Source organism: Rhincodon typus, chromosome 19 (genome assembly GCF_021869965.1).
Source record: "Rhincodon typus isolate 14 chromosome 19, sRhiTyp1.1, whole genome shotgun sequence".
Classification (NCBI taxonomy): Eukaryota; Metazoa; Chordata; class Chondrichthyes; order Orectolobiformes; family Rhincodontidae; genus Rhincodon; species Rhincodon typus.
In genome coordinates, this window is record NC_063350.1 from 6,314,400 (window position 1) to 6,342,308 (window position 27,909).

At 41.1% G+C, this 27,909-nt stretch overlaps 1 protein-coding gene across 6 annotated transcripts in view; it reads right to left on the reverse strand.

Annotated features, from left to right (window-relative positions):
• LOC109938466 (arf-GAP with SH3 domain, ANK repeat and PH domain-containing protein 1-like) overlaps positions 1-27,909 on the reverse strand; it is a 216,114-nt gene that overhangs the window by 96,539 nt on the left and 91,666 nt on the right. For all 6 annotated transcript variants that reach the window (XM_048608240.1, XM_048608242.1, XM_048608241.1 and 3 more), the window contains 4 exons: positions 23,425-23,496; positions 22,309-22,358; positions 12,083-12,212; positions 7,581-7,666 (listed from right to left, as the gene is read on the reverse strand). In XM_048608240.1, the coding sequence (XP_048464197.1) occupies positions 7,581-7,666; positions 12,083-12,212; positions 22,309-22,358; positions 23,425-23,496 (338 nt within the window). The remainder of the gene's footprint in view (positions 1-7,580; positions 7,667-12,082; positions 12,213-22,308; positions 22,359-23,424; positions 23,497-27,909) is intronic.

The following is a 27,909-nucleotide window of genomic DNA, read 5'->3' on the forward strand; positions in this document are numbered from 1 at the left end:
GTCAGAAGAGGTTAAATGATTAAGTTGTAGGTATTTGTGTTACTTATGACAGAGAGTTCAGGGAGGCTTATGGAAATTTGTTTACATTGGGAGAGCTTGTTAGTGAACAAAGTAAATAATGTAGTGCATCAGATTCTGAAATTTTTTTTTGGGCTTAAGGGAAACATGCATAGCTTGGGGAGAAAAAGTTATTTTTTAATTTCAGTTGGAAGGTTTTGCAGAAATCTTGGCTGAAGCTTGATTTGTAAAACAGTTGCTCCCAAGAAGGGACGTCAATTAGGACTGTTAAAAAAGAGATTACCTCAGTTCAAGGAATTTAAAATTACCAGGCCTAAATATTTGTTTAAAGCACAGAACGGGCTTTTTTTTAAAGCTGAAAGTCTAAGCTTGGATGTACGAAGGCTCCAGGAAGAGGTTGTTCGATTTTCAAGATGGGGCATTGAAGCCACTGATAAATTAAGCCTTACAGATATGACGTAGAAAGAAGTTTTTCAAGTTAATAGGATCATATTTTGCCATGTGTTTCTTCAATTTCAACACAGCAACAAGACAGGATGAATGCTTTAACAGTTGCAGCATTAGGAGAACAACAGATTGGGGGAGAAAAACTCAAACAGTGAAAGCACAGAAAATTGGTGGTTGCCAAAAGGAAGCGATTGGTTCCTGATAAGAAAAGTATATGTATTTGAAAGAAGGGATTCACTGACAAACAACAAAAATAACTGAAGGTCAGCGCTAATATAATAAAGTAAGATAAGTAAGCAAAGTAGGGTAAGGGAAGTAGAATGAAGTTAACATAAGGTAAGTGACTTTAAGATTAAATAAATCAGTAAGATTAAGTAGATTTAAGTTTCGGATATGGCAGCACAGGTCAGTCAAGTGGAATGTGAGGCCTTGTTTGACTGGACTCAGCTACTGGAGCGCTGTGACTAAAGTATGGGGCTGTTTTAAAGAATGCTATTCGGCAACTCATCAAGATTACTTTGTAATCAAGATTCAATGTAAGGTGAATGATTTATATGTATATTTTAATATCATTTATATTGGATTTTTGAATTTTGACCAAGTGGCATGTGGATTTTCTGTGTGTCAGAAGAGGTTAAATGATTAAGTTGTAGGTATTTGTGTTACTTATAACAGTATGACAGAGAGTCATGGATCCTATTAATGTCCTAGACAACTGGTATGCAGGAGGTGGTTTCAGGAGCATAAACTTGACTTCCAGGTCTTGGAGGTTCAATACAGTGAAATGTGAGGTGATGCATTTTAGAAGGAAGAATGTTGAAAGACAATAAAAATAGGGGGTTCAATTCTAAAAGGGGTGCAAGAGCAGTAGGACCTGGACATATATGTGCAAAGATCAAAGAAATTGGCAGAACTATAAAGCATACAGTACACTCTTTATTAATTGGGGTTTAGTGTACAAGAGCAAAGAGGTGATGTTGAACTTGTATAAGTTAATTGTTAGCCCTTAGCTGGAGTATTACGTACAGTTCTGGGCACCACATTATAGGAAGGATAATGAACACACTGGAGAGAGTGCAGCATTTTTCTTATTCACCTGTGGGACGTGGGTATCACTGGCTGACTAGCATTTATTGCCTGTCCCTAGTTGCCCTTGGGAAGTTGGCAGTGAGCTGCCACTGCAGTCCACATACTCTAGGTTGACCCATATTTTACTTTTGACCCAATTACAAAAATGGTGTGAGAAATTTCAGAAACAACAATGCATCGAAGAATTTGGGATTATTCTCCTTGGAGACAAGACAGCTAAGAGGAGATCTGATTGAGATTTACAAAATCATTAGGCAGATAGACAAAGTAGATAGGGAGAAACTATTCTTGTTTGTAAAAGGATCAAGAGCCAGAGGACACAGATTCAAAGTGACTTGCAAAAGAGACAAATGCAAGGTGAGGAAAATCTTTTATTACACAGTGAGTACTTAGGGTATAGAATGCACTGCCTGAAATGTGGTGGAGGCACATTCAATTGAGGATAGTTACTTGGATATAAATAATGTGCAAGGCTGTGAGGAAATAGCCAGAGATTGAGACTAAGTAATAATGTTTGTTTGAAGAGGCAATGTTGACATGATGGGCCATTGACCTCCTTCTGCGTGTAACATTTCTGTGATTCTGTGAAGTCTTTAAATTCTGTTATATGAAAATAGTTTGGTTTGTTCTATTTTATTTTCATTTCCTTTGTGTAATAAACTTATGTTTCATTGTTAGACTGCTGCATTGTGTGTGTGTTTCAATTAACCACCTCCGTAAAATGTGAAAAAACACAAGTATGATGTGCAAGCCAGGTTTCAGTCTGAGATCTGACTTGTCCAGATGGAATCAAAAGAAAATGGGCAAGAGCTACAACATTGTTATATTACCATCACCTCCAATTTCCTGACCAACTGCAAAAATTTTGGAATTCTTTCTTTAATGGGATGCTTGCCTATGAACCAAGTGAATTGCTAGGCCATTTCAGAAGGCAACTAAAAGCTGTAGATCTGGAGTCACATGTCACCCAGACCAGGTAAGGACAGCAGATTACCTTCTCTGAAGGACATTAGTGAAACAGATCTGGAGTCACATGTCACCCAGACCAGGTAAGGAGAGCAGGATACCTTCTCTGAAGGACACTAGTGTAACAGATGTGTCTTACAACAATCAATGGGAGTTTCATGGTCATTATCTTGACTAGTTTTATATTCCAGAGTTTATTAACTAAATTCAAATTCCACCAGCCACCTGTGGATTTGAATCCATGACCTCCCACACCCCAGACAAATAGCTGCATGTCTAGATTACTAAACTAATGATGTTATTATACCAGGATTGCCCACTAGCTAGCTAATATCATTCTAGGTAAATCAGAGCAAAGAAGTTCAAAGAGATGGCCTGTAACACCTTCCAAAAATAATACGGGATCAACATTAAAAATTGGTTATAGTTTAATTTCAAACAGGACGTGCCCAACCAGGAGGCCCAGGCTAACATGGAATAAAAACAAAATACTGTGGATGCTTGAGATTTGGGTTTAAAAAACAGAACGCTGCAGAAACTCAGTAGGTCTGGTAGCATCTCCAGAGAGAGAAACAGAATTTATGGTCAGAATTTTACCATTTTTGCTAAATGAGAATCACATCGAGAGTAGTGAATGATTCTTGCCATGACACCAAACAAGTTTTGTTACACATCTTACTAAACTCGTTGCTTTAATTGCCATTTGAGCCCAAGTGGTGAGAATCATATCCTACTTCCTCATCACCTTACTACACATTATTCACTGAACAACGCGCCATTCACTGGAGATCCTGAAATTAACCAACATCCCTGGCACCGACGCCATATTTAAAAAGCTGGTGTACACCTGGTTAAACATGTCAGTCTGGAGCTGCCCTGCATTGTTCCTGATATATTCACCAGACATGGCAGACAGGGAAAAATCCTTGACCCTTTTTGTGGACAGGGGCCTAGAGATCCTGCTGGAAAAGGTGGTGCACAGGCAAGGCATCCTCTTCCCTCAGGAACAGCAGTAGAGGCCACAACACCAGACCTTGTCAGTCTGGTCTGAGATTGCCATCCATGCTGAAGCAGTCTCAAACATATTGAGAAATGCCCAACACTGTAGGAAGAAGGTGTTATTCTGGCAGCATTTGTGTGACCATTTCTTTTTGATACCTTACAATCAATCTCTGCTACTGATCCCACCTCCCACCAAGATGCATGCTCTACCATTCTCACTATTTACCCTCAACATTTTCTTTATTCACCCTCATCCACACCAAATTGTGACACCACTAACCCTGCACGCCCTTTCTGCTGCCTATTCACCCGCTTGGGAAACTAATTCAACCACGCCAACAGTGATGGCTGTGCCACCCACTTTCACAGTGGTTAATAACTTCCAGTCTCTCAACTGCAGGAACAATAAAGTCCACAACAGGGCAGAAAGACTCAAAATAGGTTGTGTGCTGCCAACCATTTGGTGCCCTGTCTCTTATAGAATCATAGAATTATGAGTAGAAGATCCTGACTCTGCCCGATGCAGGGCCTGGACTGGTATTAGAGGCTGATTTACTGTGCTGGGATCCCCTGAGTGAAAGCTTTGTCTGGAGTTAGGCCTATTTACAACTGTAGCAAATTTCATGACTTCGTTTGTGTTAAACGACATGGCAAAACAGTTATAATAGGAGCCAGGTATCTCTGATTGAGAGGCAAATACAAAAAAGGCAAGGCAAGGCAGGGTTGCTGTGAGCATCTTCATAAAGTCAGTGAATGAGCACTATACGAAGAAGTGAAAAGCCCAGAGGTGCAGATAGGTTCAGTCTTGAGCTAGATGTGCATCTCCGAACAGAATCTCTGTGCTGCAGCATTACAAAGATTGTTGCCAGTGCAGCCTAAGGTAAAACAGTACAGTGCACAAAACATCCTGTAAGTGAATTGGAGTTGTGCCATGAGGGTTCATAGAAGTGGCAAATGCCAGATGCCAATATCCATGGATGTGGGGTGCATGTGGCTTGTGCCCGTAAAGTGTGCCTGAGATGTTGATGCCAGGTGTCCACACGGAGATCATTTGGAGCAAGTGGCAAGTTGAACCTGTGAAGAAACTGCTCTAGTTTTCAATTGAGTTTTACAATGGTTAATTTAAATGGTGGGTTTTGTAATATCGCAACCTATGGTGAATTGGACTGTTGACAAGCAATAAAGAGCATCACTTTGGAACTCACATCTCCCTGAGGAGAATCTTGCCACACCACTTTACCAAGGCGGGAAAGTGGCAGCAACATGATCTTGGCGTCAAGATGACAATCACACCTGATTTGACCACTCATCTTGCCATAGCTGACATTACTCAGAGTCTGGTAAGATTCCATCCAGTTTTGAGTTTGATATGACTTCTCCAGAATTGAAAGGGGCTAGAAAATTGGGCTTTTAATGCTGTTAGAGAGAGGGGACCCAGCATCCTCTGGTTGTGTCTTGCTGACTTTGCCCTCAATTAAGTGCACACAATTTTTCCTTTTCACATCTCCATTACTCCTTTACCACCATTGTGGAGTGGTTGAGGACTTTGGGTCAGTACTCAATGGAGTTTAGAAGGATGAGGGGGTGATTTCATTGAAACGTACAGAATACAGACAGGCCTGGATAGAGTAGATGTGGAGAAGTTGTTACCACTAGTATGACAAACTAGGATCTGAGGGCACAGCCTCAGAGTGAAGGAATAATCCTTTAGAACTTAGATGAAGAGGAATTTCTTCAGCCAGAGAGTGGTTAATCTGTGAATCTCATCGCTGCAGAAGTCTGTAGGGGCCAAGTCATTGAGTGTATTTAAAAGAGAGATAGATTCTTTATTAGCAAGGGGATCAAAGGTTACAGGGAGAAGACTAGAGAATGGGGTTGAGAAACATAACAGACATGATTGAATAGTGGTGCAGACTCACTGGGCCGAATAGCCTAATTATATGTTATGGTCTTTATTTTTTGCTCTAGGCATCCTCACAGTCTGTTCTGCTGATTCCTCATCCCCCTCTGTCAACAAAATAAAAATCACAATTTTCCAGCCTCATTCAGTCCTGAAGAAGTCATATCAGATTTGAAATGTAAACACTATTTCTCTTTCCACAAATGCTGCCAGTCCTGCTGAGATTCTCCAGCACATCCTGGTTATATATCAGGTTTACATGGAATTGGATCTCAGTCCTAATTTTGATCATTTAAATGAACAGCTAGCACTTGTCATACTTTCAGAGGGATTTCAAACTGATCACTTTACTCAGCAGCTGCGGCTCTCCAATTGCACAGTGTAGCATTTCTTTTCCATTTTCTATGCCTGCCTGGCAACTGTATCGCTAGCAAATATAGATTAATTAACTAAATTAACTAATTAACTGTGGAGAAGGATATAGAAGAAAGAGAACATGGGCAAATAAATAGTGACATCTTGAAAAATGGCCATATTACAGAAGGGGTGGTGCTGGGCATCTTAAAATGCATAAAGGTGGATAAATCCCTGGGTCCTGATCGGGTACCTTAGAATATCTCAGCAAGGGACCCAGTGTGTGAGAAATCGTGTCTCACTAACTTGATTGAGGTTTTTGAAGTAGTAACAAAGAGGATTGATGAGGGTAGAGCAGTGAACGTGACCTATACGGACTTCAGTAAGGCATATGACAAGGTTCCTCATGGGAGGTTGAATAGCAAGGTTAAATCACATGGAATACAGGGAGAACTAGCCATGTGGATACAGAACTGGCTTGAAGGTAGAAAACAGAGGGTGGTGGTGGAGGGTTGCTTTTCAGACTGGGGGCCTGTGATCAGCGATGTGCCACAAGGACCGGTGCTGGATCCACTGCTTTTTGTCATTTATGTAAGTGACTTGGGCTTGAACATAGGAAGTAAGCTTGCAGATGACACCAAAATTGGAGGTCTCGTCGACAGTGAAGAGGGTTACCTCAGAGTAAAACGGGGACAAGATCACATGGGCTAATAGGCTGAGGAGTGGCCAATGGAGTTTAATTTAGATAAACGTGAGGTGCTGCATTTTGGAAAGGCAAACCAGGGCAGGACTTATACACTTAATGGTATGGTCCTGGGGAGTATTGCTGAACAAACAGGCCTTTGAGTGCAGGATCATAGTTCCTTGAATGTGGAGTCGCAGGTAGGTAGGATAGTGAAGAAGGCATTTGGTATACTTATCTTTATTGGCCGGTGCTTTGACTAAAGGAGTTGGGAGGTCATGTTGCAGCCGTACAGGACATTGGTTAGGCCACTTTTGCAATACTGCGTTCGATTCTGGTCTTCCTGCTATAGGAAGGATGTTGTGAAATTTGAAAGGGTGCAGGAAAGATTTACAAGGATGTTGCCAGGGTTGGAGGTTTTGAGCTATAGGGAGCGGCTGAATAGGCTGGGGTTATTTTCCCTGGAGCACCAGAGGCTGCGGGGTGACCTTATAGAGGGTTATAAAATCATGAGAGGCATGGATAGGGTGAATAGATAAGGTGTTTTCCCTGCGGTGGGGGGAGTCCAAAATAGAGAGCATAGATTTAAGGTGAGAGGGGAATGATTTAAAAAGGACCTAAGGGGCAACTTTTTCATGCAGGGGATGGTGCGTTTATGGAATGAGCTGCCAGAAGAAGTGGTGGAGAGTGGTATAATTACAACATTTAAAAGGCATCTGGATGGGTATATGAATAGGAAGAATATTGAGGGATAAGGACCAAATGCTGGCAAATGCAACTAGATTAATTTAGGATATCTGGTTGGCATGGATGAGTTAGACCGAAGGGCCTGTTTCCATGCTGTGCAGCTCTATGACTCTATAACTAATCTTGGCCCATGTCACAATGAGCCAGATTGAAACTTCTGAAATGTGTTTGACATAGAATCCTTGTAACCAACACCCAAGGAAACTTTTGCATCATCAGCCGAGATTGGATATTCCCTGGTCCACAGTCTACAGCACAATGCATGGCAATATCCAATTCACTACACAGTAGAACCAACAAATCTCAGAGCTGAAAATTTGATCAGGCCAGGAACAGGTTAAAATCATGAAAATAAATGCAGACGAGAACTCTTACATGAACTGTGCATGATAATACTTGGTGAGATTTTGTAGCAAGTCCACTCCTTTCTTTGTCTTTATCTCATTTACTTTGATCAGATACTAAAAGAAAAAAAAAGCAAAGTTGTATGGTAAATTGTATACCCCTTACATTATTAAAAAAGTATGACTTCTCAGTGACTGATTTAGGATTCTTATAAGCCAAATATTTTAAAAGAACTCAACAAACATAGTAATTTCTTTGAAGATTCAACTGGCAAATCATTGACATTACAGGTAGAAAAGTGCTTTGAAATTTAAAAAAATATGTATTTAAGGAAAATATTATCTGTTCAGGATTTCTCACTATATTATAAATAAGAAGCCCAAATCACATTGCAGAAGCCACAAATCACAAGCTGAATATTACAGAAAACATAGAATATGTGATATTTCATCCTAATTAAAACAGCAAATATTCACTGCTGGTAATAGATTTAGAAATTGGTGCAGCATGTCAAAAATAGAAAAAGAAATGCCAGATGAGATAAAAGAAAGGATAGCAAAGTTAGCAATGATAGGTACCTACAATGAATCATCAAATATTAAGGTAGGAAAGAAAAATGTAATAACTATTTGCAGTAAACTGTATCTGCCAGACAAAAATAATTCTTTGAGAGATACCTGGCAACATTATAACAAAAAGAGTATAGAAAAGAAAAATTAGCTTTGGACAGAAGATTTTGAACTGGCAGAGAAAACAAACAATTATCAAGGATAAAGGAAAGAAGTTCAGCTCTTCAAGCCTGAAATAGTATTGAATATATTGAGATGGAAATTATTTTGACAGACACTGGTAAGATTGTGACACCTGGAAGACATGAGAAGAGTGTAAAATATCTGTGACTGCGCTAGGTTCTAGCTAGGATGAAATGCTTTCAGCTTCATTAATTTCATCTGTTCAGGGACATGCCTGGATCTTCTGGCATAGCTGCAAGTCAGAACTTACCAGCAGCTGCAACAATATCTGCACTATGCTCACTCAAGTTGCACTCACCAGACAGCTACTATTTCACCTTCATCAGAAATACCGATTAGGTTTCCTGCATACAAGCACACTATTCGCATAGAGGAATTAGCTTTACTGGCTGAGCAAGGCAAATTAGAGGTTGCAGACATTGCAAACAGCAGATTCAGCAGGAGAATGTAGATCTAGATACAATACAGATCCAGAAAATAACTTGGGTAGAATGTCTCAAAAACTGACAGCCCTGGAACCAATCATGCTGGATTTTGGAACTTGCTCGTTTTTGAATTGGGCAACTTGAACCAGGTCAGTATTGTCTTGCATTTAGAGTGTTGAGGACATAGTTGAAGTCAGGATTGCAAAGGGAAGTTTTGAAAGAAATTGAGGCAATGCTACAAGATAAGCCAGACAATTCTTTGGAGGTGCTTCAGATCCATAACACATACTTTTTTAGAAATGTGCTAGAAGTCTGTTTATGTATGTCAATAGGGTTTCCATATACTTCAGCAAATGTGAGGGGTGGAAAGGAGCAGCTGTAAACTGCAACAGTTGGACCCAAGATGACAGTGAAGAGGGAAAGTCAGCTGATGGCAGCTTAAAAAGAAATGCTTGGTTTTTGGATATCTGGATTTGAGACACTCTACCTATAATATTGCTGCAACACAATGGGCCAAAATTTGCTACAACAGGGAACTTCCAGCTTGCTTTAGGAGTTGTAAGCTTTCCTCATCCTTCAGTTCAAAAATTGTCAGAAATATAAATTGATTGTAGTTTAGCTGTCATCTTGGATCTTGGTGAACAATGGCATCATTGAAACTTAAGGACGGAGAAAGGAATATCAACGACAGAGAACAAAATAAAGTGAATAAGTCAATACATATAAAGGGAGAAAAATATTGGTTTGAGAGAGAAAAGCGAATAAGTAGATGTAGTGATTGGAACCAGGTGGATCTGATTGACTATGAGAACCTTGATTAGGGTTGTTAACCTGGGCTAATCAGGGAGCCCTGGCTGACAGACGAAAACAGGGATTCAGAGAGTGTCCTGACTTCAGGGACTGACTCTGAGCTGGCTGGCTGGCCACAACCAATGTACTGTGCTCATGTAAACAAAGGGAGACTTGGTGATGGGAAATGTATAGAATTGTAAAATGTAAAATTCAATAATTTTTAAGGAGCCATTTAATGGGCATGAAATCCTCAGTTCCATCTTTTCCTTTTGGGGCTTCCAAAGTTAAGTGGCATTGCAGGAACATAAATATCATCATTAAAAAGGTTCCCTATGCCATTATGTGCAGGGCTAACCCTTCTCGGCAAGTAATGGCTCAAACACAGCCATTTATTAAAGCATAGGGAAGATAGATGGGCAGATTCCTTTTCTGTGAAGCAAACAACAGTGGTGGAAATCATCTAGCAACAGCATATGTTCCTCTCCCCATAATTAATGCTTTTGCTTATGCATTAAAATAAGCCAAGGTTATGAACTCATTATTTTCCCAGAATACTCAAAAGGGTCGACAGCAAGTCCAAAAAACCATGAAGCAAAAATTGTGAATTATTCAAGAAATCCTTTTTAATCTGAACAAGGAGCTCAAAAATGCAATATATCGCGGTGGATTATTTTAATAGCGTTGTCACTCGTGAAGTCTTTCATAACTGATAAAATGATTAATATAACGGATATTTTGACTGAAGAGCTGACAGATCTCAAGAAGGGATTCAACATGAAAAATTCCTCTCAGAACAGTGGTATTTCAGCCAGTTGAATACCATCATGAGTAATAGCAGTTTCTGCTGTAAATCAAACCCCAACTCATGTCAGAACATATTTTGGCAATAGCTAACTTAACATCACATACAGAAAGACACATCAAGTAGGAGTAAGAGATAGTAAGAACTGCCCATGCTGGAGTCAGACATAACACAGTGTGAAGCTGAAGGAACACAGCAGGCCAAGAAAAAGGGTCCCGACCCAGCTTTCCTGCTCCTCTGATACTGTCTGGCCTGCTGTGTTCCTCCAGCTCCACACTGTGTTATCAAGTAGGCAGTGAGCCTTCTGTACCAATATTTCACTGTAATTTTCTTCAAAACAATGTATTCAAATAATGCTATTCGTACATCATTCACGTATCTCTCACAATGACTGATAGTAACATAATTAGTAACATCTAAACTGGAATTCCCTATTAATGAATATTAAGTAGAAAACAATGCTAAATTTACAAGCAAAAATATGGAACAAAAGTGTTTATTATTTTAAATTTTTTTATGATGGGCCTAATCTCAAGCTATAAAAGTATGTAATAACTCACTATACTAATTTCTCTTTTATAATGACTTTATGGCTATTTTTTCATTCTTGCTTGATTAATACTAGTGGTCATTCCAATTACACCAACAGAAGCACATAGCAAACTACAATTATTAATCAATTTCTAGAAAACAGCACACAAAATTCGGCTTCTCCACGTGATGCAGTTTTAATTCACTTAATTGCACACTTCTCCAGCAATCACTAAGAAACCACTGCAATCAGTCAGCTGAAGCATCTCTTTGTCCGGTTTTTCTGAAGCTATCTGCTCCTTGACAATGATGTTACAAGATGGAGGTAGGGAAAGGGGCTTCATAAAATAATATGTTTTTGCTTCTTGAGTCTGAATATGTATTCATCCAGACCGTGAGACGAAAGTCTCTGACTATGATGGTTTAGGTATCCGATTGCGGGCCTTGGGCAGTTTGGGGAGATGGAGGTAATGTCTTTGGACGAGCAGTTCTGAAGCTCAGGGTAAAGCTCTGGGGACAGGGATTCAATTCCCACCAATTAATCAATTTGGAATATATGTAATGGTGACTCCAAAGCTATCAATTGGCTCACTAATGTCCTTCTGGAAAGAATATCTGCCATTCTTATCTAGTCTGGCCTGCATGTGACTTCAGACCCACACAATATGTGTGACTTAATTGTCCTCTGAAATTCCCTATTAATGAATATTAAGTAGAAAACAATGCTAAATTTACAAGCAAAAATATGGAACAAACATTCTCCTAGGCAGCCACTTAGTTCAAGAGCAATTAATGATGGTCGACAAATGTTGGCCTCGGCAGTGAAGCTCACAATGCATGAAAGGATAAGTGAACATAGATCCAGGTAATACGTCAGCCTGAACCTCACAATTCAAGATGACTGGGATATCCATTAGAGCTGTCACACACTGATATAGTAGGAGTTGAATTGATACTCAGGGATACAACATGTTGGAGCAGAGTCAAAGAAGTTTTACTTCCACAGCTTGCCATGTTAAACCTGACCTTGGAGTGGCACACTAGTGGGTGAAAAGTGGAGAATTGTTCCATTTTCTAAAACTGAATCCTTCAACTTGATGAGTATGAAATGAACTAAATAAAACGACTTACTGGCATAAGAAATCAATAACAAATTACTAAAATTGATATGAATATACCACACAAATAGGACTTCATGTGGAAGTAAATAAATCAGAAATTCTCACATACCTCACACATCTGCAGTTGAAACATCCTCCGTTCCTTTTCCATCTCCTCTGCTATTTCACCTCCAGTCACTTCAATTCGTACCATTCCGTACTGCTTTGCAAGTTCCCTTTTCTCTTTTTCAATTTTAGTACTGGCAAAAGTAAAATGTGAGAAAGCATTCAACCAACTAATCCGTTTGCCAGCTTGCTATCTGGGCTATTAGGGCTATTAAAAATGTATAATGAGAGGATTTCATATCAATATTAGTTGTGGTCAATACTCAGTCCCTCAGAGTATCTAATACTTCAATTTACTGCAACATGAAAGAATGGGAATAAATATAAAATTGGTCTTGCGGCCAACAGCACACATAATTTTGGCCTCAGTAATACATAAAATGTCATCAACATTCCTATCTGTTGAAAATGCAAATACGGCATTTTTATTTGGAAAATTAAACTGAGGAAGCTAGAAAGGTACAGGATCAGAAAAAACTGCAGTCTGTCCAGTGTGATACCAACAGCTAATATTTCTCAATCACAGATTTCCTCAAATATTTAAAAATTCTAAGACAGGGGTGTACATCCAAATGATATTTTAATTTATGCAAATATATTTTCTTCGGCTATATGCTCTGAATTCTGGTGCAGAGGCCTTTACCATTTATCTTTTATTTTTCTTATTAGGTTTGGTTTGGAACTGTGAGTTGAGATTAAGAGTTGAATTTTGAGTAGCAGCTTGTTTCAAAGAACAAAAGAGCAAAGACAATTGTTTGCTGTTGGTAACTGGCCTGGAAGATAATTCTATACTAAGGTCACTGTAGACAAATTAGCACTGTGTAGTTGCTCTGCTCAGGGTTGGCAACTGGTTGAATGGTGGCCAATCAAGGGAGGACTTGCGTTAACCTGTCAATCACAGAGAATGCTGATTGAAAAGAAAAAAGAGAACTGCTTCTGACTGGGTTTTAGAAGGAGGGAGAGTGATTTTGAAAACCTCCAGAGATTGTTGTGTTTTGCTCTCTCTAGTTTTCTATCTAGTTACTGAATTGTTGAATGATCTGAGAAAATAATCCTAGACTCTAAGAAATAAGTACATGTATTTTTAGAAGTTTTCTGAAACTGTCTGCATTAATTGGTAACTTCAGAATTCAAGCAAGATATACAGTTCTACTTGCCTGTGAACAAACGATTGTTCAAGGATTTCATGAATGCCTGGTATCTATCGCTTGAAATTATAATCATTTTTTTTTTCTAATTTATCCCTTAACTGTCTCTGTCTGTCTGTGTGAGTGAGAGTTATGATCAGGCTTTACATTATAGATATTATTTAGATTACCTTTAAAATTACACCACAGAGGCCGGTATACTGTCACCAAATCACCTTTTATTTACCCGTGGGAAGTCTTTGACAGTGATCCACGTCTCACAGTAACAGGCTGTCCGACATTCCTGTTTTTATGTCAGCCAGGAGTCTCTGATTGGACAAGATTAACAGCCCCAATCAGGGAACTCATATTTTATGAAGTCCACCTGGCTGACCTCGTTACAATCACTATACCCCTCCACTTCTGAGTCTGAGGACATAAGCTGGTATTTTTTATGTAGCTCCTCCTTGGGTGTTTTAACACCAAGTAAGATTCCTTTGATTCTGCTTCAGATATGGGCGGTGTGTAACGCACAGTAGCTCACCTCTTGTGCCCAGAATGTCTTGGAAGAAATTCATTCTCCTGATGGCAAAGGTGTCGAGGCATGTCATCCGCTGTGTCCATCTCAGAAACCGAGGTCTCTTCAATGGTTGACGGAGAGGGAGAACCCATAGGTTCCAGCAACCTTTCTGACTGTTCTGAGGAGCCTGGCTTGTTTTTGCTCCTGCCCATTTGCGAGTTTGCAGCTTTCATTGGTCCAAGACCTTATTCAGGACCATTGCACCTGCCCCAATTTTCTTCATCACTGGACCTGACCTCGCGTCGATCATGCCTCTTACCCATGCAGGGCCATTCCCATGGTTCCTATACCAAACTTTGTCTCCCTAAGTAAACTGTCTCTCTCGCCTGGTCAAGTCTTGTGTCCAGGGCTGGTGTTCCTAATGCCATTTCACCTTCCCCTCCAGGTCTGGGAAGATCAGATTTAGCCTGGTGTCTTCTCCTCATTAGCAACTCTGCTGGAGCTATCCCTTAGTTGCATAAGAGGTGATCCAGTAATCAAATAGGAATGGCGACAGTTTGGTATCTAGTGAAGCTGCAGACTGTTTTCTTTAAGTCTGCCTTCAAAATTTGGATTGCTCTTTCTAGCAGACCATTGGCTGATGGATGGTATGGAACTGTCCTTATATATAGAATGCCATTCAACTTTAGGAAATTCTCAAATTCCCTGCCAGTAAATGATGGCCCATTATCCCAGACCAACACTTCCAGGAGTGTGTGTGTTATAGAGTCATAGAGTGATAAAAATGTACAGTACGGAAACAGATCCTTTGGCCAACTTGTCCATTTCAACCAGATATCGTATATAAATCTTGTCCCATTTGCCACCATTTAGCCCATATCAAGATGCACGCAGTTTTTCTATTGTCCCCTGTTTGATGAGTGAACTCTATGCACGTACGACCACTTTGAGTGGGCATCCACAAAGACTAAGACTAAGAACATTGAGCCTATGAAAGGACCTGCGTAATTGATGTGTAACCTAGTCCAGGGTGAATGTAGGGTTCTGCTGGCAGTAATTCTTATCCTTGTTGGCACTCTGGGCTCTGCCCCTCCAGCATGGCTATGTCTGAAGCCAATCCGAGACACAACTTCTCGCCAACATCTTCATTTTGGAAAACCCTGGGTGACCCTTGCGGAGTTCAGCCAGTATCCTGCGGCAACCTTTGCTCACTCTTGCTCCTGATAATAATATGCCATCCTCTACTGTGATTTGGTCTCTCCGGGTCCAAAAAGGTTTCATTTCTGGTTGTGACAACGGTTTGGTTTCTCCCATCACCACGAACTGTTTCGATTTTGCCAGGACTGGGTCCTTCTGCATCCAAAGACTGATGCTGTGAGCTGTGACTGGAAGTGTGTCTAGAAAATTAAAAAATATTTGGAGTCTTCTAGTGTTGGTACCACCGGCGGTGTATCTGCCAGCAGGAGGCGGCTCAATGCATCTGCATTCGTCACTTGGCCTCCCGGACGGTGTTCCAACCTATAATTATACACTTATGCATTTAGTGTTAGAGCCCACTGCTGAATTTGGCCTGAATCTATGGGCAGCACTGCCTTGGCCCCTTCAAGTAAACCAAGCAAATGTTTGTGGTCCGTTATTACAAATTTACGTCTGTAAAGGTTTTGATGGAACTTCTTGACTACAAATATGACCGCCAAACTTCCTTCTCTATCTGGGCATATTTACAGTCTGCATTAGCCAAAATCCTGGATGCATACGGTGTTGGGCTCTCCTCTCCATTGGGCCACATATGAGCTAATACAACCCTGACGTTGTATAGGGAGGTATCACATCTCAATACCAGATCACGCTTAGGATTATAAAAGGATGATAGTGTTTTTTCACTTCCCCTGAAAGTTATGGCTTGGCTATGTGACCGTTTCCAAGATTGACACTCTTTTAAGAGTCGATACAAAGATGCCAGAATGGAGGGCAGGTATTGTATGAACATTCTGTGATAATTCACCAACCCAAGTAAAGACCAAAGGTCTGGTACAGACATGGGAGCTAGGGCACCTTTAATTACCCTCATTTTATTGTCCAACAGGTGTAACGTGATCTTGTCGACTCTGTAGCCCAGGTAGGTCACTTGAGGTGCCTGGAACACACATTTTTCCCTTCTAAGGCATATGCCTGTCTGGGAGAGACGTTGAAGGAATATGTCTAAATTCTCTAAGTGCTCCTTATTAGTCTTCCCTGTTATTAGCATGTCATTTAGATAAATGGTGACCTAGCAAAGCTCTTGTAAAATGTTCTCCGTTGTCTGCTGAAAAATTGCACAGGCTGACGATACCCCAAATGGCAGTCTCATCATAGAGTCATATAGCATGGAAACAAACCCTTTGGTGCAACCAGTCCATGCCAAACTAAACTAGTCCCACCTGCTCCTGGCCCATATCCCTCCAAACCTTTCCTATTCACATATCCATCCAAATATCATTTAAATGTTGTAGTTGTACCAGCATCCACCACTTCCTCAGGAAGTTCATTCCACATGCAAACCGCCCTCTGTGTAAAAAAATTGCCTTTTTTTTTACATCTCTCTCCTCTCACCTTAAAAATGTGCCCCCTAGTTTTGAAATTCCCCATCTTAGGGAAAAGACAACCACCATCAACTCCACCTATACCTCATTATTTTATAAACTTCTATCAGGTCACCTCTCAACCTCCTACGCTCCAGTGAAAAAAGTCCCAGCCTATCTAGCCTTTCTTTATAACTCAAACCTTCCATACCTGATAACATCCTGGTAAATCTCTTCTGAACCCTCTCCTCTATAACAATAATTCAACTCAATCCTGTCAAATGCTGTCTAACATATGAATCGTTCCAAGTGCCTAATAACTGACTGGCCCTTCCATTTTCCTCCAAGAGACTATACCATTCAACAGTTCCAAAAACTGAATATCTATTCAATAGATCTATTTAATAAATTTGATAGATCATATATTGGTACAAACCCTTGTGGGTATTAATTGTACTATACTTCTGGGAATCCTCATCTAACTGCAAATGTAAGTATGCATGGCTCATGTCCAACCTCATGAAGGACAGCCCTCCCGCTATTTTGCAAATAAATCCTCTCTGCAAGGGATTGAGTATTTATCTAGCTGTGACAAGTGGTTTACCGTTTGTTTAATATTCCCACAAGGTGAACTGATCCTTCGGGCTTCACAATTGGTACAACCGGTGTTGCTCATTCCACAGACTGGAAACCAGCTTCCTGATTTCTGCCTCCACATTGCCTGCAAAGCCAAATAGCACAAGGCAGGCCTTGCAGAATCATGAAATTGCTTCCTGGTCAACATGCAAGGTGGCCTTGGCTTAGACCTTCCTAAGAATTTTCTGGGTTCACAGAGGTAGCCATTTTCTAATTGAAAAATGTTGAGCCAACATAGGTGAACCTTTCTCAATTAATTTTGTCCCATTAAGCTTGTGCCTGAGCCTTTTACTACAATCAGTGGTAAATGAACCAGCTGCTTCTCATAAGAAACCAGAACCAACATTTTACCCTTAATCTGTAAAGGTTGCATGGTATAAGTTCTCAGTCTAGCTGAGGTCTGGTGCAAAATGAAAGGTTTGAGACCAAATTTTATTAAAGACTGGTTCTGTGACTTCAGAAACAGCCAAGCCTGTATCGATCTTCATTAGAACTGGGTGGCCACTTAACCAGACACTTATTTTGATTGGTTCTGATTTGGATGTTGCTAAACAATTTAAATGTTCCAAACTAGATGTAGGGCTTTCCAGGATGTGCACTCTTCTGGAAACCGGCCATTGAATTCTCTTACTCTATTTAGGTCTAGTGGGACTCTTTTGCTGTCTCGAGTCCGCATGCTGGCAGCAACTACAATTGCTTGTCGCCTCAGATCCTGAAGAACGTTTTAACCATTTGGCTGAGGCTTGGCATTTTTTTGAATTTTTGCTTTGGGATGGACTAGAGTCCCACTTTTCAGAATACGTCCTGAATGAGGCTATGCAATCGCCTTCACACAACTGCAGGTGTTCCCCAAGCTCAGTCTGACTGGTGAGAACGTCCACTTCCATCGGAATACCCTGCAACTCGTATGCTCCACTTATTTTCCAACGACAAAGCCAGTTGTAGTGCCTGTTTGAAGTTCAGTTGGGTTTCAGCTGGTAGATACTTTTACATGGCTACATTATTAATCCCAAATATCAAATGGTCTTAGCATCTCATTAAGGGTTAAACCAAAGTCACATGCCTCTACTAGTCATCTTAACCTCGTCAAAAGTCCGACACTGATACTCCTGGTTCTCGAAATGCTGAGTAAAACCGATAGCGTCTCGGAATTTGTGGTGGTTCAAGGTTGTAATATTCCTTAACTAAATCCATCAATTTTTCTTTTCTTTTTTAATTCATTTCGTGGGATGTGGGCGTCGCTGGCTGGACAGCATTTATTGCCCGTCTCTAGTTGCCCTTGAGAAGGTGGTGGTGAACTGCCTTCTTGAACTGCTGCAGGCCACCTGCTGTGGATTGACTCAAAATGCCATTAGGAGGGAATTCCAGGATTTTGTCTCAGCGACAAGGAATGGTGACATATTTCCAACTGAGGATGTTAAGTGGCTTGGAGGTGAACTTGCAGATGGTGGCGCTCCTATATATCTCTTGCACTTGTCCTTCTAGATGGAAGTCGTCATGGGTTTAGAAGGTGCTGTCTGAGGATCTTGGGTGAATTTCTGCAGCGCATCTTGTAGATAGTACACACTGTTACTACTGAGCGTTGGTTGTGGAAGGAGTGGATGCTTTTGGATGCAGTGCCAATCAAGTGGTCTGCTTTGTCCAAGTTGGCTTCTTGAGTGTTGTTGAGGCTACACTCATTCAGGCAAGTGGGGAGTATTCCATCGCACTCCTGACTTGTGCCTTGTAGATGGTGGACAAGCTTTGGGGAGTCAGGAGGTGAGCTACTTGCTACAGTATTCCTAGCCTCTGATCTGTTCTTGGGGCCATTGCATTTATGTGGTGAGCCCAGCGAAGTTTTGGCGGATTCAGTGATGGTAACACCATTGAATGTCAAGGGGCAATGGTTAGATTGTGTCTTATTGGTGACGGTTATAGCATAGCATTTGAGTGGCACAAATGTTACTTGCCACTTGTCAGCCCAAGCCTGGATGTTGTCCAGATTTTGTTGCATCTGATTATAGACTAATTCAGTATCTCACGAGTTGTGAAAAGTGTTGAACATTGTGCAATCATCGGCGAACATCCCCACTTCTGACCTTATGATGGAGGGAAGGTCATTGATGAAGCAGCTGAAGATGGTTGGGCCGAGGACACTGCCCTGAGGAACTCCCGCAGAAATGTCCTGGAGCTGAGATGACTGACCTCCAACAACCACAACTATCTTTCTGTGTGTCCTGTATGATTCCAACCACCAGAGAGCTTTCCCCCAATACACATTGATTCCAGTTTTGCTAGGGCTCCACGATGCCACACTCGATCGAATGCAGTCTTGATGTCAAGGGCTGTCACTCTCATCTCACCTCTGGAATTCAGCTCTTTTGTCCATGTTTGAACCAAGGCTGTAATGAGGTCAGGAGCTGAGTGGCCCTGGCAGAACCCAAACTGGGCATCACTGAGCAGGTTATTTCTGACCAGGTGCTGCTTGATAGCACTGTTGATGACATCTTCCATCACTTTATTGATGATCGAGAGTAGACTGATGGGGCAGTAATTGGCTGAGTTGGATTTGTCCTGCTTTTTATGTACAGGACATACTTGGGCAATTTTCCACATTGTCAGGTAGATGCCAGTGCTGTAATTGCACTGGAACAGCTTGGCAGGGAGCAGCATGTTCTGGAGCACAAGTCTCCAGTACTATTACCAGAATGTTGTCAGGGCCTGTAGCTTTTTTAGTGTCCAGTGCCTCCAACCGTTTCTGGATATCACGTGGAGTGAATTGAATTGGCTGAAGACTGGTATCTCTAATGCTGAGGACAACTGGAGGAGGCAGAGATGGATCATCCATTTGGCACTTCTGGCCATTTCAGAGGGCAATTGAGAGTCGACCACATTGCTGTAGGTCTGGAGTCACATGTAGGCCAGACCAGATGAGGATGGCAGATTTCCTTCCCTGAAGGACATTAGTGAACCACATGGGTTTTCTGACAATCGACAGTGGTTTGATAGGTTTTACTATCTGGTGTTTCAGGAAGAGAAGGATCCTAATAACTGAAAACGCTGCAGCTCCACAAGCTGTCAGGTGAATTATTTGTTGCTTTCCATCTGGTCCAATGTTATTTGCCCAAATAAAGCGCATTCTTTCCACATACTGGGCCCATGCTTCAATGGCAGGATTGAACGAGTCAAGCCAAAAATATTTATGCCAACTTAAAGATGACTGTTGCGAGCAAATTTCTTCAGGAACGTTCTATACTCTCATCGGCACTGAAGTAGCTCTGCAGAGGCAGGTATCCCGTCACCAAGTCACCCTTTATTTACATGTGGGAAGTCCTTGACACTGATCCAGTTCCCTCACAGCCAGCTCTCAGAGTGACAGCATATATAACAGTTCTCTTTTTATCTGTCAGTTCGGGCTCCCTGATTGGACAATATTAACAGCACTAATCAGGGAACTCATTTTATGAGATCCACCTGGCTGACATGGTCACAATCATGCTATCCTTGTCATTTTTCTGTATTCTGCCAAAGTTACATTATTAATAATAAACTGTGAAATTTTGTTTAGGTTAAAAAATTGGTGTTCAAGATCAGTTATTTGTAAAGTTTGCTTAGGAACAATTGGGAAATTTTGCTGGTCATTGAATGTTTTAATTTCACCATATTGCAAATCTAGTGATAGTGAAGCTGATTTGGTTTGGCAATGCTATCACTATATCGTAATACTGGGAGAAGTACACCCTGAATCGCTGCACATGATGCAATCAAATAAAATTATGCGACTTCCTTTGAAAGCAACTGAATATCAGAAGGAAACAGAAAATACAAAGCAACCCAAGTCAGCGTCTTATTCAAAACTATCCTGTCCTGTTTACAGCAAAACCGTCTGGGCACAAATCAGCTATAGCAGTCATCTATGCACCCACTGGAACCCTACCAAACACCCCAGAAGTTAAACAAAAACAAAAGTTATTGGAAAAACTCAGCAAGTCTGGAAGCATCCGTGGACAGAAAGGAGGGAAAGGTTTTGGGTTCAGTGACCCTTCTTCAGAACGCCAGATGTTAACCATGTTCACATTCACTTTGGAGGTCAAACAATATATTTTCTTCCTATGATTGGCCAAATTACTGGAAATGGTTGTGAAGATACTTAAGGTTACAAATCACTGGCCCAAATTGGTCTTATGAGGAATGTAGGATTGAACTGATGGAGGATTGTGAACAATCATTGCTCATTAATAGTTTGTCTTGGCTACACAAATTCAGGCTGTTCTGCTGCTGCTCCATGTCTGTAACCCTGTCTACACAAGATGATTTCTCCAAACCCCTTTCTCTAAACTCCACCTACCTTCATTGGGCCCAGGGGCTGGCCAAATCTCAATTTTGCTGCACTCTGCTGATTTAAACTGAGGCCTGATGCTCAAAAGAGACCAGATTTCATTCAAGTCCAGCAGCTGGTCAGTACATTCTGTTGGCTGAATAACTAAAGTCCACTTGGTGGAGGCAAGCCACCCTTTAAAGCCTAACATGTTACTTTGCACAATAGACTGAGAGCTTAATTTCGATGAATAACTAATGCAGTCTTGGATACCAAATGCCATTCAGTTCCACTATTCTGATTGTCCTGTTCCAATTCTTAAATTTAAGTTGTTTTGTTCATGGTAACTTGGATTTTATGAATCTACGATAAGCGTAACTAACTTTAAAGAACTTTTTCTCTAACTGCTGATCTAAACCTTATAACAGTAACAATTATGTTATAACAGTTGCAGTCACGCAAAGTAATATCTGGTTAGCAACTCTTAACGCCTTTGGTCAACAAAGACATAAATCACACTGCAGCTAATACGGTACAGAAGTGCTGCTAATGGAAACACTGATCAGATTTGTTCATGTAGGATAATTAAAGCATCATACAAGAAAATGTGGACATAGACATAAGCTGATCCTCTTTTATTGCTGACAGAAAAGGAGAACACTTTCTAGAGGACCTTCAGCTACTATGCATTGTACATTCGTTTGCATATTCCTTCCAGAGGAATTCTTCAAGATCTGAATTTAACATAACCTTTACATAACTAACATTAGCATTTGATTATGATTGACAATTTTGTTTTATGAAACGAACTGTTATAGTCTCAAAAGCATTGCTTAAAAGGATAGTGAAAGCGTGTTGGAAAGTAGCTTTTAAAAAGGAATTGAGTACATGCATTGAAACTCAAAAACATGAGGGCTATCGGGGAGTGAAATAATTAGATAGTTCTTTCATGGCTCTGGCATAGGCACTATTGGGCTGAGTATTCTCCTGCATTATGTAGTTCTGTGATAGGGAACAACAGGGAGTGAGGAAGAGAATATAAAATATATTTCCACTCTTTCCGAGCATTATAATAGCCTTGAAACTCACAATTTGCTTTCATAATCTTTCCAAGCTTTTTCAAAGGGCTTCTTTAAATCCTGTAAAAAAGTGTAAAAAGTGTAAAAAGGAGTAAATAGAATTATTTCATAAAACAATCACAGAATCCCTATAGCATGGAAGCAGGCCATTTGGCCCATTGAATCCACACTAACCTTCCGAAGACCAACCACCCAGACACAACCCCGAATTTCCCATTGCTAATCTACCTAGCCTGTCCATCCCTGGACACTACAGACAATTTAGCATGGCCATCCATCTAACCTGCACATCATTGACTATGGGAGGAAATCAGAACACTCGGAGGAAACCCATGCAGACACAGAGAGAACGTGTAAGCTCCGCACAGATAGCCGCCCAAGGGTAGTATCAAACCCGGGTCTCTGGCGCTATGAGGCAACAGTGCTAACCACTGAGCCACCATGCCACGTGCCTAGTGATGTGACTGGGATTGTATTAGCTGAAATGCCTGTGCTAATCCATTTCATGTGGCAAATTCTGGTGCTAAGAAGCTAGTAAGCCTGTCTTAATATATTAGATGTACGACACAAGCTGCATTCTTTCTTTTGGCATCACTATTCTGTGACTCAGTAATAGCTGCGACTGTGGACTTTACTGTCAAAGTTAGCTTTTATTGTCCATCTCTAAATTACTCTTAGAAAGGTGATGAGCTGCTTTCCTAAACTGCTGTTTTGCCTGTTCTGAACTTAGATATTGACTTAATGGCAGCATTGAATTTGAGCCCAATCCTTGACCATTAACCATATACAAATGCCTTTCCGGAGCAGTCAATGAATAGTCATGAATGATGGGTGTGAAATTTGACTGATTTTTTTACCTTTCATCTCAAGGTGCTAAAGCTGATTTAGTGTCTCAGTTGCTGCCCTGAGTTTGGCCAATTCAGTCTGTGCTGGGAATTAGCTTTCAGCCTGCATGATTTGATATTGCAATATGGCTTTTTAAAAAGTGGCTTTACTTGTATAAGTAATGACCAACAACTACCATCAAAAGAATTGCAAAACCAAGATATTTACTCATATTAATTGTTATGTCACAAAGCTCCCACTTAAAGTTTATTTTGTAAAAGTATAGTCAATATTGCCTCACCCCCTTAACTCCTTTTAGTTCTCCTTTCAGCAGTGAATTTAGGAAAAAGACAATGTGATTCACACTCTGCATCTAAAAGTAAAAAAAATACAATCAAGATAGAGAAAGCATTGATACTGTAGAACAAATAAACAAAATAGACAAATGTAAAAGGCAGAGGGCAAGTGTAAAGTTATGTACTTTGAATGAAATTAATCTTATCCACTAATGATCCAGTGATCTTATTAAGTAGTGGTTGTACAAATAAAAAGAGTGCAGATTCAATCTCCAGTTGGCTCTAATTTGGGTAGTTGAAGAGTTCTGGAAGGGAGAATCTAGCAGGGTTCATGCTTCTGAGCATTACTCAGTGGATTAGCCTAAAAACTTGGTCATTTGGATAGAGGGATAGGATACGATTGGGTTTAATCATTCCTCCTGCAGTCAATTGGCCTGGCAAAGCTTGCAAAAGAAACACAGCTCTGAGTGGGGCAGCAGAAGATGGGAATTAAAAATTAAGGAAAGAAAAAAAATTACCTACCCTCTTCTTCTGCTCCACATAATTTAAAATAAAATCTATGGGTGGAATCTTATCAGGGTCCGAGTGATACAGGTTATGACTAAATGTGTGGAAGAATTAGGCCACTAGTTCAGAGACATCAGGAGAAACATGCACCTTATCTTATGCTTTTCACAAATGGCATGGTGAGATTCTCCCTAGGCAATGAGGAGATGCCAATTGATGGGGATTAACGCTTGTTAATGGCCGCAACTTATTAGTATTCAGCCTCCCATTTTATGAAACCCACCAAACAAGCTGGTGATTGAGAAAACTCAACAATGTTAGCCTGACTGGGGTAGCATGCTGGAAATCAAGCTCCACTATTCTTGGTGTTGTCACAAAAGCTGAAGGTTTTAGAAATGTATGTGAAATTAACTAATTCACTGTTGATATACAACTCTACCAGTTAAAACTATAACCTCTTTATAAATTACCCCGATACATATAGACAGATACGGACAGGAAAAAACGGGTGTTATAGGAAGAGGGTAAGACTGGAAAATCAGTCGATGTTCACAGGGTTCGCTGAGATGATCCTTTTGGCTCATCAGGATGTGTGCTCCTTTATCTATCCTTCTCCAGGTACTTTCACTTCCTTGCAGAAAGCATAGGGCCCTAGTTCACATTTATAAGGGACCAAGCTGTATCTCTGGGCTCATCGTCCACTTACACAGTGCTTACTCAGTTTTACCCTAGCTGGATACTCACACCATGTCTGCCCAGCATTACTTTTTTCCCACTCTGCTCTCTCAGTTAAAGATACTAGTTCATATTATTGCTGTCTTGCCAGGCAGTTTAGCACAGTCACAAAGTCAGAAAGCTTGTCATATTGTCAGCAGGCCCTCAGTCAAGGGACTAGCCTTTGCCCAGGACTTGTGGGCACAGAAAATCAAGGACTGGCTCAAATACCAGTTGAAGCCTTGCTCCAGGCAGACAGAATCATCTCCTCATAAAGGCTAAGCAGCTAATTGATAGACAGCTCATCACACACCCAAATTGGATCTTTCTGCCCAATTGCAGGATGTTTTCCCTTCGGAATGTAAAAAAGGCAGGTATTATGGAAGACTAAAGTGGATGTGCGTCTGTGAGGTGTCCAGAGCAAATTAACACACAGCGTACAGGCCAGGCAAAGTTAGTGGTGTCAGGGCCCAGGTTGGGAGCGGGCAAGTGGGGAAGAATTCACATGAAATTTGAGATGGGCATTTTGAGATCAAGAAAGAAGTGGTATTGGATCTCTTGAAGAGCATTAAGGTAGATAAGTCTCCATGGCCCGATGATATCTACTCCAGGTTATTGAGAGAGGCAAGAGAAGAGATTGCTGGGGCCTTGACCAAGATCGTTGTATCCTTGCTAGCCACTGGAGAGATCCCAGAAAACTGATGAGTAGCTAATGTTGTTCCTCTGTTCAAGAAGGGAAATAAGGCTAATTCAGGAAACTACAGACTGGTGAATCTCACACAGCTGGTTGGGAAGCTATTGGAGAGAATTCTTAAGAATAGGATTTATGCACATTTGGAAAAGAATGGCCTAATTTGGGACAGTTAGCATGGCTTTGTGCAGGGCAGGTCTTATTTACTAACTTGATTGAATTTTTCAAGGAGGTGACGAAGGTGATCGATGAGAGTTGCCTACATGAATTTTAATAAGGCTTTCGACAAGGTCCCTCGTGGTAGGCTCATCCAGAAAATTAAGATACACGGGACCCACGGTGACTTGGCCACATGGATTCAGAATTGGCTTGCCCGTAGAAGGCAGAAGGTAGTAGCTGCAGGTTTCAGCCTGGAGGTTTGTGATTAGTGGTGTTCCACAGTGATCCGTACTGGTACCTCTTGCTGTTTATGATATATATAAATGACCTGGCTGAAAATGTATAAGGATGGATTAGTAAGCTTGCAGACGATACAAAGATTGGTGGAGTTGTGGATAGTGTAGACGTTTGTCAAAGGATACAGCAGGATATAGGAGGAGAAATGGCAGATGGAGTTTAATCCAGGTAAGTGTGAGGTGCTGCACTTTGGGAGATCAAATGTTAAGGGAAAAGTATACTGTTAGTGGCAAGACCCTGGACGCATTGATGTACAGAGGAATCTTGGGGTTCAAGTCCATAGCTCACGGAAAGTTGCCATGCAAGTAAATAGAGTAGTAAAGAAAAAGTATGGCATTCTTGCCTTTATGAGTCAGGGAATTGAGTACAAGAGGCAGGATAGCATGTTGCAGCTTAGTAAGACTTTGGTTAGGCCACACGTAGAGTATTGCATTCAATTCTGTTTGCCACATTACAGGAAGGATATGGAGGTTTTGGAGAGGGTGTAAAAGAGGTTTACCAGGATGCTGTCTGGATTAGAGGGTACGAGCTATAAGGAGAGTATAGAAAAACTCAGGTTATTTTCTCTGGAGCAGTGAAGGCTGAGGAGAGACTTGATAGAAGTCTATAAAATTATGAAGGTCAGAATCTTTTTCCCAGAGTTAAAATGTCTAATACTAGGAGGCAAGCCTTTAAGGTGAGAGGGGAAAGTTCAAAGGAGATGTGAGGGACAAGTTTATTTACACAGAGAGTGGTAGGAATCTGGAACGTACTGCCAGTGGTGGTGGTAGAGGCAAATACGATAAGGGACTTTTAGATAAGCACATGAATATGCAAGGATTGGAGGATATGAACCACGGGCAGGCAGAAGGGATCAGTTTAATTTGGCGTCATGTTTGGCACAACATCGTAGGCCGAAGGGCCCATTCCTGTGCTGTCTTGTTCTATGTTCTATGTAATACTGAGAGTGGTTGTTAGGAGTGGATACAACAGCAGAAGTAGAGTATATATGAGATATTGGAGAGAAGCTGTCGGCACTTAAACTGGCAGAGTGGAGAAGGACATTGATCTTCTTCCTACAGTGCTGTACATTCCTCCAGATCGCTGAGACTGCTTCAACATGAATAGTAACCTCAGACCAGTGTAGCATGGGCCGGTGTTATAGACTCCTCTGCTGGTCCTGGAGATACAGGAAATCCTGTCTATGAACCACCCCATCCATCTGGACATCCAGGCCTTACCCATAAAGCTGGGTGCTGATTTCCCTTGTCTAGCATGTCTGATGCAAATGGCAGCAACCATGCAGGACAGCTCTGGACTGACAGTGCTTGTCCTGGTGCATAAGGAGCTTCTAAAGATGGCAAGGATGCAAGGGATGCTGGTGAATTCTGGGATATCTGTTGAGTGGCAAGTTGTTCCAGAAATGGCAAGTTGTTCCAGAAATGGCAAGTGGCCAGGACGTAGTAATCAGCTCTGCCTTCAACACCATAATTCCAACCAAACTAATCTCCAAACTCTGAGGTCTTTGCTCCACCCTCTGCAATTGGATCCTTGACGTCCTGACCCACAGACCGCAACCAGTGAAAATAGACAACAACACCTCATCCACGATAATCCTCAACCCTGGCGCCCTGCAAGGATGTGTACTCATGCCCTTACTATACTCCCTGTACACTCATGACTGTGTGGCCAAATTCCTTCCTAACTCCGTGTACAAGTTTGCTGATGATATAACCGTAGAAGGCTGGATCTCCAACAATGATTAGACAGAATACAAGAAAGAGGTAGCGTGCTTGGTAGCATGGTGTAAAGATAACAATTTCTTCCTCAATGTCAGTGAAATGAAAGAGCTGGTCATTGATTTCAGGAAGCAAGGTGGAAGACACACCCCTGTCCACATCAATGGTGCTGAGGTGAAGATGATCGAGAGCATCCAGTTCCTAGGAATGAGGATCACCAACAATCTTTCCTGGTCCACCTATATTGACCGTACGGTCAAGAAAGTACAACAATGCTTCTACTTCCTCAGGAGGCAAAGAAAATTTGGCATATCCATAAAGACGATTACTTTTTTTGATGCACCTTAGAAAGCATTCTATCAGGATACATCACAGCTTGCTATGACAATTGCTCTGCCTAGGAC